Below are 15,883 nucleotides of genomic sequence, written 5' to 3'. Positions count from 1 at the left end.
ATACCTGAATATCAGGGTAAATTGTTGTTTTGTCAAAATTTTAACAGGTATAGACCAGTCATGTAGGCAAATTCCAGGACCCTCTAGAGGAAGGAGGAGTGGAGTTAGGTACTCAAATGTCTCAAAAATACCTTCCCAAGACATAGTTTAGCCTGTAGACTCATTCCTGAAAGTTTAATTTTCCTAACCGAACCCTTTTCAAGATAGCAAAAAGTAGCTAAAGTAGAATTTTACCCCAAAAATTTATTTTTATGCAGTTTTGTTTCTTTTTTACGAGTCGAACATAAATTTTATGGGGAGGCGTTTAAAACCTGGTTATATAGCCTTTCCTACCTCCCTCCCTATATATAGCCTTCCTAGTGGTCTCTTTATTCAACTAACTAAAAAATTAAAGTAAGGAGCTGCATCAAAACTTAAAACAAACAAAACTTTATTCCGTATATGAAAGGAGTTGTCCCCTCCTTAACGCCTCGCTCTTTACGCTTAAGTTTTTTGCTGTTTAAAAAAGTGGAGTTGCCACAAAAAGTCAAACGTGAGCGTAAAGAATGAGGTGTTGAGGAGGGGACAGCCCCTTTCATATACAGAATAATTTCTGTTCGTTTTATGTTTTAATGTCGCTCCTTACTTTCAGTTTAAAAACTTGTTTTTTTTTACTGTTTAATTTCTTAACGTTTTTCAACTAATACAGGTTCGAATTTGGCTCGCCGTACATGAAAGATTAAAGCGAAATTTATAAATTAATGGTGTTTGATTTATTCCATATATGAAGGGTTGTCCCCGCCTCAATACCTTGCTCTTTACGCTAAAGCTATTAGCACTTTTAAAACAGCTACTAATTAAACGACCCCCGTGTTTCAATAGCCGCTCTTATTGAGGAGGGGGCAACCCTTCATATATGAATAATTTCTGTTCGTTTGAGTTTCAATGTTGCTCCTTACTTTCAGTTAAAAAAACTTGTTTTTTGTTATATTTAATTTCTGATTGTTTTTCAAATAATACTCGTAAATCTATGAAATATACCCACCCAGGCTGGGTTAGAGTATTCCATCGATGGGGACGTTTAACTAGCCAAAAGACATTATGTCTATATTGCTTCGCAGGGCCATCCGGGGGAGTAAGGGGTTGGACCTCCCCCCCCCCCCCCAAATGTTGGTCCAACTCGTAAAAACCTAACAAAAATGAGCACGGCCCTGCAAATACAGCTTCAAGTTCTTTATTAATCAATAAAATGTTTTCACAAAACTATCAAATTAATTACCTACTGTGAGAATAACTCGTGTGTGTGTTTATACACTAAACGATAAATAAATAATATTATCTCCAGATACTGAAATAAAGAGATTGCTCTTCAACTCTCCGTATGATAACAAAAAACAAAACTCCGAAACAATTCAAAATAACCAAATAAAAAAAAATATTAAAATAAAATGAGGAGCATCCACACCAGAAGTTAAATTAATAGTTACTAATTAAATGATTCTTTAATCTTATTTTATTGTTAACCAAGGATTTATTCAAATCTATAAAACTAAGAAATTTGTTCCAATTATATAATGCTATGCCGTGGTGAAAAACGGTACCTTTCAGATTTTATTAAAGCCTGACAGACTACAGAACTGCCACGGGCTAAATATGCATGTAACACCTGATTATTATGCTGAAAAAAATGTATTATGCAAATAAAAATAATCAGGCAAAAGACCTTGAACATGTTTAATCATATAAAGAACAGAATAGAAAGAAGGGAAAATATCCAGTGTAAGGATATTTAAAATTTGATATATACTTTTCGTTGACGATTTACCAGGGTAAGAAAACAGGCTAGGCAGACAATTTTTCAATATACGCAGATCTTTATTTTGTTGCCTCTGAAGGGGAAGAATATGAGTTATAAATGTATTCAAAAAAATAATGGGACAAAAATTTATATATGAATGTACTAGAGAATGACAGAGATTTCAGGGCTAAAAACGGCTAAATTCCAATATTTCTTGACAGTCTCATTCGAAGATAAATTGCATGGCCTTTAAATGATAATTTGAATCCATTATTATCCCGAGATGTTTAATATTATCAACTTTTTCGATTTCTATGGGTAGGCCCGGGAGTAATCGTCATAATTTCCGGTGCTGTTCTCCCAGTATGAGAGAAGACTATGTATTTTGTCTTAGCACAATTTATAGAGAATTTATTTCTCGAAAACCATAAAGTATTAGTTAATTTTTCTGGATAATTTGAATAAAATTGCACAGAAACTCACGAAAATTTGCGACTTTCGAGAGGCCTGGGCCCCAACCACAGCAATGGTTTTAGACCCCATAATCTGGGAGGGGGCAAAGTACCTTAATATGTTTACAAAAATATAAAATAACAGGAAGTAAATGTCCGAAAACTGGGAGGGGCCAGCTGCAATCAGCCCCTTTCCGTGCCCAGGCATAGAACCGCCATATGGGGGATGGGGAGTATTCATAAAAACAAATCTTTGATAGTTTGAGTCAAATTGTGCAAAAATTCACGAAAATTGAGAATTTGAAGATGCTTGGGTCCCGACCCCAGTAGCGGTTTTAGGCCTCATGATCTGGGTGGGGGCAAGGTACCTTAATAGGAGTGTGGAAATTTAAAATAAAAGGAACTTATTGTCATAAAAACTGGGGGGGCAACTACCCACCCCTATTCAGGCCTAGAAAAATTTTTTGTTTAGGGGGATTCGCTACCTTAAAGAATTACCCTGTTTCATTCATTATAAACTTTTAAACTGTTTTATGACACAATTTGTATCGATCATACTTTTTTTTTTAGGTACTTTCTGTGGGGTAATTTGCCTGTCACCAATCTAAATACAAAAAATTTTAAATAATGTCTAATCCTGTACAGTAGTTAGTAACAAATAATTGACAAAATATGACTCGTGTTTCTACTGCTGTAGTGTACCATCTTATTCTTAAGGGGAGTGTGGAAAAAAGTAAATGGGATAGGGATTTTCTGTTGTCTTTTTAAATAAAAAGTTTTAATATATAAAAATTGGATTCTGGTAAAAATATTAATTCTTTGCTAAAAGATTATCCTGTATGTTACATTAAATCGGCTTTATTACATTTTAAGTAAAACTTCAATCATTACAATGTCCCAGGCCGGTACTCAGATATATTTTCCGGGGCGGGGGCATTAATAACTAAAAAATATTTTTTGGGAAAGTTAATTGCACTTTCTTTTTAGGGGGGGGACAATAATAACAATAAAAAATTTTGTTTGGTAATTGGGATAAGAAATAACGGAAATTTAAGACTTCTAAGATTTCAGAGGGGGCACACAGTCCAGCTGCTATTTTAACGCCAACGTCAATCATTTGGATTTTCAACAGTTTTCTTTTTTTGGGGGGGGGGGACGGGGGGAGGGGAGGTGTAAATCTAGAATAGATCATCGTGTTTAATCTAGCGATTCATGTTGTTAAGACATTTTATTTATTTATTTAATTAATAAATAATCGGAGCGCAAGGTACCTTAATGGGAGTTTAAAAATATAAAATAAAAGGAATTTAATGTAAATTGTCAGAAAAACCGGAGGGGAGGCGGTGTTTCACTTCATTTCAACTATAAGTGGAGAAGTAGAAGGGTAAGTGGAGAAGTAGAAGGATAAGTGGAGAAGAAGTAGGATAATAGATGCTATAGTTCAGCTTTGCTTACTTGCAAAAGTAGAAAGTGGAGCTTTAGGTGCCAAATATTCAATCTCTATCATGAAAAAAAGTCTCAGAATCAAAAACTTGTCAAGTGATGACAAGAATGTAAATCGGCGTGTGTCCCTATTTAACTTAACCCTTGCCCAAATAAATCATTATTCAACTCAACTCACACGTCACTGAACTTAAATTAAAACTTAACTTCATTTAATTCAAGTCCCTCAGTTCAGCCGCCCATTCATTGAAACCTCGTGCAACTCAACCCCCATTCAACCTAACTCTTTTACAGGGCTTGGATCGGATTAGGGTTCAGTTATACGATAGTTGTATTGAACGGGGGTTGGGTTAAATGTGAGCCAGATTGCACGTAGGTTGAGTTGAATGAGGGTTGGGCTGGTTTTAACGGACGTAGATTTGAATGGGGTTTAGTTATCAAGTCAAGTATTTTGTCAAGTATTAAGTGAATTAAAATCAAGTATTTTGCAATAGCCATCAAGACATGGCTAATTGTAGAAAAAACACAGACAGATAGTCCGAGTAATTGAGAGACAAATCTGGGATAAGCCCTTTTTAGGATTGTATAAAAATGATGTCATTTCATTTTTTGATAGATCTATCTATCTAAGTCTATCTATCATCCATCCATGGGTCATTCCTAGGGCAGAACTAAGGTAGAGAGTCACAGAATTAAGGGAGTTGAGTCAATTAAAATTAAGTGTTCTGCAGTAGCCATCACGACATGGCTAATTGTAGAAAAAGCCAAGACAGATAGTCCGAGTAATTGAGAGGCAAATCTGGGATAAACCCTTTTTATAATTGTATCAAAATGATGTCATTTCATTTGTTGATAGATAAGTCTATCTATCATCCATCCATGGGTCATTCCTAGGGCAGAACTAAGGTAGAGTCATAGAATTAAGGGAGTTGAGTCAATTAAAATAAAGTATTCTGCAGTAGCCATCAAGACATGGCTAATTGTAGAAAAAGCCAAGACAGATAGTCCGAGTAATTGAGAGGCAGATCTGGGGTAAGCCCTTTTTAGGATTGTATCAAAATGATGTTATTTCATTTGTCATCCATCCATAGGTCACTCCTAGGGCAGAACTAAGGTAGAGAGTCATAGAATTAAGGGAGTTGAGTCAATTAAAATAAAACATTCTGTAGTAGCAATCAAGACATGGCTAATTGTAGAAAAAGCCAAGACAGATAGTCCGAGTAATTGGGAGGCAAATCGGGAATAATCCCTTTTTTAGGATTGTATAAAAATGATGTCATTTCATTTGTTGATAGATAAGTCTATCTATCATCCATCCATGGGTCATTCCTAGGGCAGAACTAAGGTAGAGTCATAGAATTAAGGGAGTTGAGTGAATTAAAATCAAGTATTGTGTAGTAGCCATCACGACATGGCTAATTGTGGAAAAAGCCAAGACAGGCAGTCCTTGTGAAAGAGACGCAGATCTAGAGTGATCTCTTTTTAGAATTGTGTCAAAATGATGTCATTTCATTTGTTCATGGATAAGTCTATCTATCTTCCAACCAAAGGTCATTCCTAGTGCAGAACTAAGGTAGATAGTCATAGAATTAAGGGGGTTGAGCAGAACAGGGATTAAATTACATGGAAACTACCATATAAATGGTATCTGGAAAATCTTAGCCTTCCCTTAAGAAACTTCTTACGAGCAACCTCTTAAGAACCAACCTCTTTAATTGATTTGTGACTCGTGTTGTTGAGTTATTAATCATTTTAGGTGGTGCAAAATGCCAATACTCTATTCAGTCATTGCAAGGGGGAAAATTGTACTTGCCAGATTTGCTACATGCTCAGGCAATTTCGGTGAAGTGGCAGATCAAATTTTGCCCAAGATTGATCCTGCTGATACATCGAAACTAACATATGGTCTTGGAGAATATATGTGCCATTATATTGTGGAGGACAAAGTTACATATCTATGTATCACAGACACAGTAAGTCACTTGTTTTTTGTTGGATTATGTTTATATTATTCTAATGAGTACTTGTGTCCTAGCCGAAAATAGCCGTCCTAGCCGATTGGTTAGCGTACTAGACTTGAAACCCTTTGTTTGAGAGGATATGGGTTAGAGTATTGGTGTCGCTAGTCGTTTGGTGTGAACGGGGGTTAGCGGCGTGACTCTCTAAGCTCAGCCACAGTCGACCCAGCTTTAAATGGATATTTGGAGAAATCTGGGGAGGGTAAACAGGACGAGTGTGAGAAAGCATAGAATGGCTGATCAGGGTCGTCACTAGCTAAGACTTTTTTTGGGTGGGGGAGCAAGGGATTTTACTGATTGGCTGTTTATTTTTCACCGACTTTATTTTTGTCAATAATTAGCATAATTTCTGTTTCGAATACAATACATAAAATCATCAAATGATTTGGATAATTTCGGAGACCACACTGCCTTCCCATGACAATAAATAAAAGTTCAAATAGGGATAAATCCTTTTAATAGACAGTGATGATGATAACAAAAAACGAAACAATAGTAAAAAAAAAGAGAAAAACGAGGATTATACAAGCCAGTGAAATATATGGACTAAAATGCAAATATTTCGGTCAAGACTTCCGCTTGACCGTCCCCAGTGCAAGATAATAACATCAAAATTACTAATAAAAATCCATGGATACTATAAAAAAAAATTCAAACCTTGAAACGAAGCGCAACTAAAATTTGAAGACCCTCGCCCGGGCACGGTGAAAGGGTAACTGAATGAAAAAATACAGTACTGAATGGGAATTCAATTTTTTAATTTGTACAGAGCATTTTTAAAAGCTAAACGCTTTACAGGTAAAACATCATCACAGATTAGGTTAGGTTGCAAAATGTGATTCTTTTTAATATTTAAGTAAAAACGATCAGAATTAATTAATTCATTATAAATGGGGCTTAAATAGGTTTCTCCCGTGTCTCTATTGCGAGCTACCTTTCGGTGAATGTACTTTTTTTTATCTCAACTGCCTCCCTGAAGACTTTGATGAGACCTTTAACAGGGGTAATAATGTAGGTGTTATCGAATAAAACGAAATGGCGCGGGTTGTCATACAGACGGTGAGCCAAGGTGGAATCAAAAGTCTCAGGCCTTTGGCATAGCTCCATAGCTCCATAAAATTTTAACAGCGGTAAAGATAAAACGAGCCCTATTTTGGGCATTGGTGTTTATAGGGTTCCATGTTCTTGCGGCTGTTTCTATGTTGGAAGAACCCATAAGCAATTGGGGGAGAGATTGTTGGAACACAGGTCCTCAATCGACAAAGCTATGGAGCTATGCCAAAGGCCTGAGACTTTTGATTCCACCTTGGCTCAGCATCTGTATGACAACCCGCACCATTTCGTTTTATTCGATAACACCTCCATTATTGCCCCTGTTAAAGGTCTCATCCAAGTTTTCAGGAGGCAGTTGAGATAAAAAAGTACATTGACCGAAAGGTTGCTCTCAATAGAGACACGGGAGAAACCTATTTAAGCCCCATTTATAATGAACTAATTAATTCTGATCGTTTTTACTTAAATATTAAAAAGAATCACATTTTGCAACCTAACCTAATCTGTGATGATGTTTTACCTGTAAAGCGTTTAGCTTTTAAAAATGCTCTGTACAAATTAAAAAATTGAATTCCCATTCAGTACTGTATTTTTTCATTCAGTTACCGTTTCACCGTTTGCTGGCGGGGGTCTTCAAATTTTTGTTGCACTTTGTTTTAAGGTTTAAAATTTTTTTATAGTATCCATGGATTTTTATTAGTAATTTTAATGTTATTATCTTGCACTGAGGACGGTCAAGTGGAGGTCTTGACCGAAATATTTGCATTATAGTCCATATGTTTCACTGGTTTGTGTAATCCTCGTTTTTCTCTTTTTTTACTATTGTTTCGTTTTATCATGATTAGCCAGTGTGGTCTTAGAAATTATTTGATGATGATAACAGTGATAAAAATTCACAAAAATACTAGATATTTCGGTCACATATGCAGTTACCGTCACCAGTAGTAAAACTATCACTGTTATCATCATCACTGTCTATTAAAAGGATTTTATCCCTATTTGAACTTTTATTTATCTGAATGAATTGGTAAAACCGCTGCATTTACCGACCGAGATTCAGATTTCAGTACATATCATATTACTATTTTAATGCTCTTCATCTGTAAACTCATGGCAGGAGTCTGTAAAACTGCTGCGTTTATCGAACAAGTTTGAACTTTCTGTAGATGACATGCCAGCAATTTTGTGGTCTTTATTTAACCGAACAGAGAATTTTAGCGATGTCGGAAAAATCATGGTGCTTCGCTTCACGATTTTACGAACTTAATTTTTTACCGAAAGACCAAAACATTAGGGGGGCGTTCCTCCCCCCCATACGTGACGGCCCTGTGGCTGACGTGGGAATCACACTTCAACATATAGGAGGCGCGGCTATAAAAAAAACGAAACTATTGCTACAAAATATTTTATTTTTGTTTCTTCTTGAAACAAAATATTTCGAGCTTTGATTCTTCTTGAACGGCTACTTGTCAAATGATTAAATTGTGTGGTTTTTTTGTTTAATAAAGTTTAATCCAATTAAAAAAAAATCAATTCAATTCAAAAATTTTGAATTTAAACATTTTTGGTTATTATCATCTTCAACATACATCCTAAGTAGTATGCGTCGTCTGGATTTGCTTGCTGCCATACCAATTTCTACATTATTCTATAGAAGCTCTTCACTTTTTCAAAGAGAGTTAGAGCCCCCTCATATGGCCTAATACTTTGGGTGGACTAAGCTCCATCATGTACTAGTTAGGAAGTGCGTAATATGTTATGAAAGACAACTTTTTCTGACACAATTTAAATAGATTAGGTTTTTATTTCATGGTATATATGTCTTTTAGGGCAAATCCGTATCAGAAAACTCGCGCGTCTTGTTTAGCTGTTAATATATTCAATTATTTTTGTAAATATTCAAGTTTCAGATTATGATTTCTACAGTTTGAATAGTTCATTCAATCTACTAATATCAATATTTTTTGCAATCATTTACATAGATATGGAATATTCTAAGCGACTTTTGGTGAGTAAAATTATTCTCATTATTATAATAAAAAGAAATTGTCTCGTCGTTAAGTTAAGTAAGAAATTTATTCCTTACGCTTTTTTTTCACCGTGTTGTTAACTCTTTTAAAAAGCTACATCCTTTTAAATATTAAAAAGTCCATGCTTTTAAATTTTAATAACTATTCAAAAAAAAGAGAGGCATGTTAACTTTAATTTTAGCTTGTTGTACATGAAAAAATAAAATAGTATATGCATATTAGTTTTAGCAGATATGAAAGGTCTGTGTTACGATCATAATTCTATAGTTTTAGTTATTTCGTTCAAAATGTGGCTTTTTACATTATAAAAAAAAATAGAGTTTCCACTCTAAAAGTATCAGTGTCTAATCCTCTTAACAATACAGCAATTTCCAAACCGGCCTTTAAAGGCGTTATCTGAAATTATTAATAATATATATTGAAGGATGGAGACAAGGTACTCCTTGACAAATAGATTCTTGTTAGGGTCAAATTAAAGGTAAGTAAAGTCGTTGGACCACAGGTCTAATCCTAAGGATGCGAATATAGGTGGGACTTACAATTTATTCACCGGTAATATTGAACTATGATATTTTAGAACAAAATTTTTAGTACTTTCCAAAGCTTAGAAGGTAATATCTTGGTTCATTGTCATAAATTGAAACCTGTTTCTGTGATCTTCGTCCTTCAAAGTGAAATTTTGAAAGATGTATTTATTAAACTATTAATTGTTTAAAGCATATTCCAGCCTAGGTAGCATACTAGGAGCCCAAGGCTGTTCAGTATGATGAGTGTATGTACACGAAGGAATATTTGAGCATAAAAAAATATTGATTTGTAAAAAAGTAGCAGGCATTTTAAAGTGATAATAGTTATAGCACTACAAACATCAGAATTGACTTTGTGGATTAAATTATATTATGGGGAGATGTTTTTGAACCCCCCCCCTCCCGTAAGCTAAATAGTTTGAAAACTGAAAATGATTTTTATTTTAGAACACTGTTGATCAATCATCACTGCAAAAACGAGCAAAATTGAATGATATCACATCGATGCAAGCTGCAAGACCATCAGTCATCAGATATGCTAGCCCCAATACAAGTTCGATGGACCAGCCAGGGGCCTCTATGCAACCTGGCAGGAAATTCAAGTCAGCCTCATCTGATCAAGATGGAGGGAACGTATTTTCGAATAAAAGGCACATTTTCTCAAATTCGTTACTTTTGATAAGTAGCACTTAAATAAGATTCTAAACTAGTCTATAATAATCTTATTTCATTATAATTAACCAAATTAGAAGCATATATGAGAGTGGTTATAATACAGAAGTAGCAAATAGCCAATCATACTTTTCTATAGATTTATAAAACCTTACATCTAATTTCTCTTTTAAGCAAGATGTTTTATAATGCAAAAATCCAATTATTTCTTTAAACAAACTCTATATAAACAAATCACTATTTCACAGTTGACAATTGAACAACCATTCTTAAACTGGGATATGTTTTCGCACTTAGCTTTGTGCGTATTTAATCCTTTTATCAAAATAACCCATCGAGAGGGTTGAATATTAATCCGACCGGTATAATCTGAATGTCAATCGCTCGCTACAAAGTGGGGTTTCAAATAACCGGATGTTTTTATCTTAGATGAAGAGAGATATTAACACAGGAAAAATCGCATAAATTGTTTCCACAGCGCATTTCTATCTGACGCTGTTTCTGCAGCACGTTATAGGCTAATGGAATATAGGCTAAGGGGTTAGAAACTCAATTTCAACCTGTAAGAATATTTCAGCGTGTGTGTGTGTGTGTGTGTGTGTGTGTGTGTGTGCGTGCATGAATGTGCGCGTGTGTATGTGTGTTATTAACAAAATTTGTAATTTATTATGAATTGTTTTATAAATAATGCTATAAGCAAAAATTTGTAATTTATTACGCATTTGTTTGATAAATTCGAATCCAATTAAGAAAAAAAAAATTATACCGACAGGTATAATTTGAATGTTAAACGTTCGTTACAAAAGTGGGATTTCAAATAATCGAATGTTTCTATCTTAGATGAAGAGATATTAACACAGGAAAAAAAGGATTCTTAATAACTTAAAATGTGACAACGCGGTGTTATCAAAAAACATTATTTGGGCGAAACCGTTTCTTGGACATTTTAGGCAATTATTTCGACGAAACAGTTAGAGACATTTTAAAAGATGATTTTAAAAGATGTTTTCGAAAAGGATTTGAGGCTGAAACTCTAGGCTCGTTATAATACACAAGTTCTATTTGAACAGTGTTGTGAAGTCCTCTACCCCAACTCGAAAGGGCTCCGATCCTCCTATCCCAAAGGAAGCTCCAGGTGCCCCAAAGGCCCTCCCTGGGGCTCTAAAAAGTATCATCCAGCTCTCATTCGGGTAAACATACAACTAAAACAAACATGATTTTTTCAACTTTATGAAATAATGCTTATTTCACATAGAAAATAAAATCTTTTTTCTACAGATTAATGAAACAGCGCCGCTATTGGATGATGAAACATCAGAATTTACAGGACCAATTCTGTCACCGCCAATTGAGTTCAGAGACGACCCTACGTTAGTTGTAGATAATATGGACTGGTAAGGGGGTTTTCTTAACGATGTTTTTGGGGACATAGCTAGCCTAGACGATTTAACTTGTGATATCGATATGACAGAGGATTCGGACTGGGTAGATAGATTTATGCATGATCATTTAGGCAATGTTACTAGTGCAAGTGAACCGGGTCCTCGTAAAGAAATTACGTCGCAGAACAATACAGGCTGGCTTGATCAATTGTCCCCAAACACCTTGGAATATGTACTAGGGGACCTCGTGTCATCTCCAACCATTGCAGTTGAACAGACTGGGGTTATTGACAATTCTATGTCACCCCCCACCATTCCGCTAAATGATACAACAATGCAAATTGTAGGGCCTAATTCTTCCGGGGACGCTTTTGATGACAACTTTACTATTAGTGAATTGGATCCTGTACAAATAGGTGCAGGACATGAAAATAGTGCTATGTCCTCGGAATTATGTGAAGTTTATTTTTTAGAGTCTGCTCTAAGTAAAATACGAACATATAGGGTAGATTTTAACCCTCCCAAGGAAAACGTGGTTGACGGAAGCCTTTTTTTAACAGACCCTCTAAATGTACTCCATAGCTACATTAACAGAATTCGAGACAAAATTGAGATTCATATACAGAATTGGGGGGGGGGTCAAGGGGGAGTTAAAGCATCAGTGAATCAAAAAGTTTATTTACAAAAGGGAACATCCGGGGATATTTTTTATTTTCATTTTTCAACCGGCAACCAGACTTTTTACCCTGGTCTAAATGAATTTGAGAATAAATTTTTCAATTGGGTGAATAAACTAATTTCGACTTTGGACACGTTTAATGAGAGGGGAAGTGGGTCCACAATTTTATACATTGAACACATGGATCTGAATCTCAGTAGATTTAAAAAAACTTTATTTTAAGGGGGGCGGGTAGTAATCGACGAATAAAATGCCACCCAGATTTGTCGGCTACAGGAGGGGTTCAGGGTTTCGAATTTTAAACAGGGCAACAATGTATTAAATATGTAGTTTTAGTAACATCCCAAAAAACATTAAACAATGAGTCATCAATGAAAAATCTCGACAGCCTTGCTCGTAACGGCGGAAAAAAATTCCCTAAAGTAAATTTTGATTGTTTAGAGGGATCCGGTGTCCTTGAAAGAAATATCCATATTTGAAAAAGCAAATGAAAATTTTGGGCGGGGGGAGGTTTTTCTTCAGTATGACACTGAATTTGTAGATGGGGGAAAAAACCAAATAAAGAGTTAGTTTTGTATTCAGTGAGGACACCGATCGTAAAAATTGTTAAAAATTGGGTTTTGGATTTTTACGAGCCTCCTAAAGATCTAAATTCCTATGGTCATTTTTTCCCCGTTACAGCAAAAAGTCGACTCCTATCCCAAGGCCAAAAATATGGGGAACGTCTCTATTACCCCATGTGCCTTTCCTCATTTAAAATCGAAAGAACATTTTCAGATCACATGAACCATTGCGAAATTCATGGGTATCAACGAATTGAAATGCCAGCAGAAGGCAAAGACACTTTACAATTTAAAACTTTCCAAAATTCTCTGCTACAAGTTGATAAAATATCTTTAGATAGTGAATCAAGACTGGTTGAGGTATCAGACCCATCAAGGCCATATAGAGTCAAGGAACACAAACTAGTTGCGTGTTCCTACGCACACGCCCGTCGTGATTCCAACAACAAAAGGCAACTGGAAGAGTTTTTTTTTGGCTATGGATGAGGAGGGCAGCATGGAAAAGTTATTGGTATCTTTAATAGAAACAGCAAATGGCGTAATTTCACGATTACGTCACACCAACTACCCAATGACATTGTCAGATTAAGAGCAACTGGGACTAGAAAAGGGGACGATTTGTTGGGTTTGTAGGGATGCTCATGCCCCAAAAGACGCGGTCCAATATCACGACCATCTTATTGATCCCAATTCAACGGGAAAAAGTAACTTTCGCGGGTGGGCTCACAATTCATGTAATTTAAAAATTAAACAGCAACTTTTTCTTCTGGTTTTTATACATAACGCTAACTACGATCTTAAGTATGTTCTACCAGCATTGGCGCATCTTCAAAGAAATGGAACAGTCGATGATGCATGGGTGATAGACAGCTTTTCCTACAAAATCATACCTAAATCATCGGAAAAGTTGCTGGTTTTGGAATTTAGATGGAAATTTGTTGAAGCCGACGTTTAATACACGAATAAAATTCGCTTTTTAGATTCCTACAGTTTTCTCCCTAAAACATTCAGTGAACTAATTGAGGGGGAGAAAAACGACGGTTGCAACGCTTTCCCCCTTCTCAAGCAACAATTTCCAAATGATTTATATGATTTGTTGACGGTCAAGGGCATATATCCTTATGACTATTATTGTTCCATGTCGAGATTCGCCGAGGAAACTATTCCTTCGATTGAATCGTTTTACGATAGTCTTCACGACCGTAGGTGCACCCCCGATGAATAAAGTTTTGCTAAAAAAGTTTGGGCAGAGGAAGGGTGTAAAAATGGGTTTGACTACTGCAAGCTGTATTTTTCCAGTGACGTGTTAACCCTGTTAGACATTATGTGTAAAAATACGGATAAAATCTATGAGGAATTTAATCTTGATTTTGGCTATTATTTTTCTTCGCCTCGTTTAGTGATGAACCTCATCCTAAAAATTAGCGGGGAAAAAATCGAGATAATTATAGACATTAATCAACATCTGTTCATAGAAAGATCAATGAGGGGTGGTTTTGTTTTTCACGGGAACCGTATCATGGAAACTGATCCAACAGGAGAGAAGACGGGGACAAAATCGGATGCAGTTTTCCTTGATATGAATTCTCTCTACCCCTCGGCCATGTCCAATTGTGTATTACCTTGCGGCGATTGTAAATGGCACATTCACCCTCAAGCCCCCCATTTCCCAAACATTGGCGACAGTGTTGAGAAGAATGGGCCGGTTGGATTGTTTTTTGAAATTTATGGAGAGATTCAAGTTGAGCGACACGATTCAGTAAAAGATTTTGTTTTCCCATGCATCAATAAACTTGTGCCTAAGGACTCTTTGAGCCCTCGCAATAGGCGTTTAGTCGAGGTGGATGGATTGCATTGGACACCTTCAAAACAAAAACTTATTGCTGACCTTCTGCCGAAAAAAACATAGTTGTACATCATGTAACGTTAAAATGGATGTGCAACAACGGTTTCAACGTCACAAAGGTTCACAGAGCACTCGAGTTCAGTCAAAAACCCTATATGAAAATATTTGTTGACACTTTTGTCAACAAAGACTCTGAAGCGTGGACAAAGGCTGAAAAATAAATTTATTAACTCATTTTGAATTCGGCTTTTGGCAAAATATGTGAGAGTGTTTGTAATAGGAATCGTTGTGACGTCGTGACCGATCCCAAACAATGTGCACGAATTATTGCCAATTAAAATTACACTTCCTTCACAATCATTGGCCCGGACATGGTACTATTGAATAGTAAAAAAAGACGCATTTTCTTGAATAAAAATATTGCTGCAGGCAGTGCGATCTTGGAGATCTGTAAAAAGCTCATGTTGGAATTCTACTACAATGTGGCTAGAGTAGTGGCCGGAAAAGTGGCAAGTAGAGATCTGCTACGGGGACACGGATTCTCTACTGTTAAAAGTAAAAACCCCAAATCTGATTTTTGATTTGGCGCATGGTTAATTTATCATCTTACGGATGGACTATACTAATTGGAGTGGGCTTTATCCAGAGTTAGTGAAACGTCGGGCGCACAATCAGCTTTTATTTTTTAAATCAGAAACAGGAAGTGACTTGATTTCCCGTGGTATGTTTGTAAGTCCGAAGGTGTACTTTATACAGACACACGACGAGGAAATCAAGAAACGTTGTAAAGGAGTACCCACGCGCTATGTGGATAAGAATTTCGACATGGACATTTGTAGGAATTGTATTGTTGAAAATACAAGTCCACGAGCCAAACTGCTGGCAATTCGTTCTCTCAGCTACGAGAACTTTACTGTAAATGTGGAAAAAATTTCCATGTGTACCATCTATAACATTGTCAATGTTTGTCAAGACGGTGTGACCACCCTCCCCCTTAGTCACTATTTAACTTCGACTGGGCCGAATGTGTTACCCATAGGGAAAGTCTCGGTTTAAACAAAGTCCTGTAAATTATTTCCTAAAACCTTTGGGGGGGGGGCTCGCGGCCTTTGGGGGTGCCTCGCGGCCTGGGGGGAGGGGGGGGCGGCCGCCAGGGGGGCGCATCGCCACTATCAAAGTTATCCTTTTTGACTTAGAGCAGATTTTTTTTTTGTAAATGTTTCATTCAAAAAAAAAGGTGATATTTTTTTCAAGTGCTTTAATCTAATGTTGTATTTTTTCTCTATAAATAAACAAAAAAAAGTATTTATTTATGTGTTTTTTCTCAGTTTGCCTATATAAATGTTTTATTTTTTATTATAAATAAATTTAAAAAGAAGTGTATTTTTTCATTTTTAGTGTGCTTTTTTCAATGTATTGGTACTTTTTTTATGCATATAAT

The 15,883-nt window shown here is 36.0% G+C and overlaps 1 protein-coding gene across 3 annotated transcripts in view; it reads left to right on the top strand.

Moving 5' to 3' along the window:
* Positions 1-15,883, top strand: part of Vamp7 (Vesicle-associated membrane protein 7) — a 100,092-nt gene that overhangs the window by 46,281 nt on the left and 37,928 nt on the right. For all 3 annotated transcript variants that reach the window (XM_089104936.1, XM_089104937.1, XM_089104935.1), the window contains exon 2: positions 5,429-5,645. In XM_089104936.1, coding sequence (XP_088961062.1) covers positions 5,439-5,645 — 207 coding nt within the window. In that variant the 5' untranslated portion in view covers positions 5,429-5,438. The remainder of the gene's footprint in view (positions 1-5,428; positions 5,646-15,883) is intronic.

This window comes from Artemia sp. Qi Xiang Cuo, chromosome 19 (assembly GCF_049724085.1).
Source record: "Artemia sp. Qi Xiang Cuo chromosome 19, ASM4972408v1, whole genome shotgun sequence".
Classification (NCBI taxonomy): Eukaryota; Metazoa; Arthropoda; class Branchiopoda; order Anostraca; family Artemiidae; genus Artemia; species Artemia sp. Qi Xiang Cuo.
This window is presented reverse-complemented; position numbering and strand designations above follow the sequence as displayed.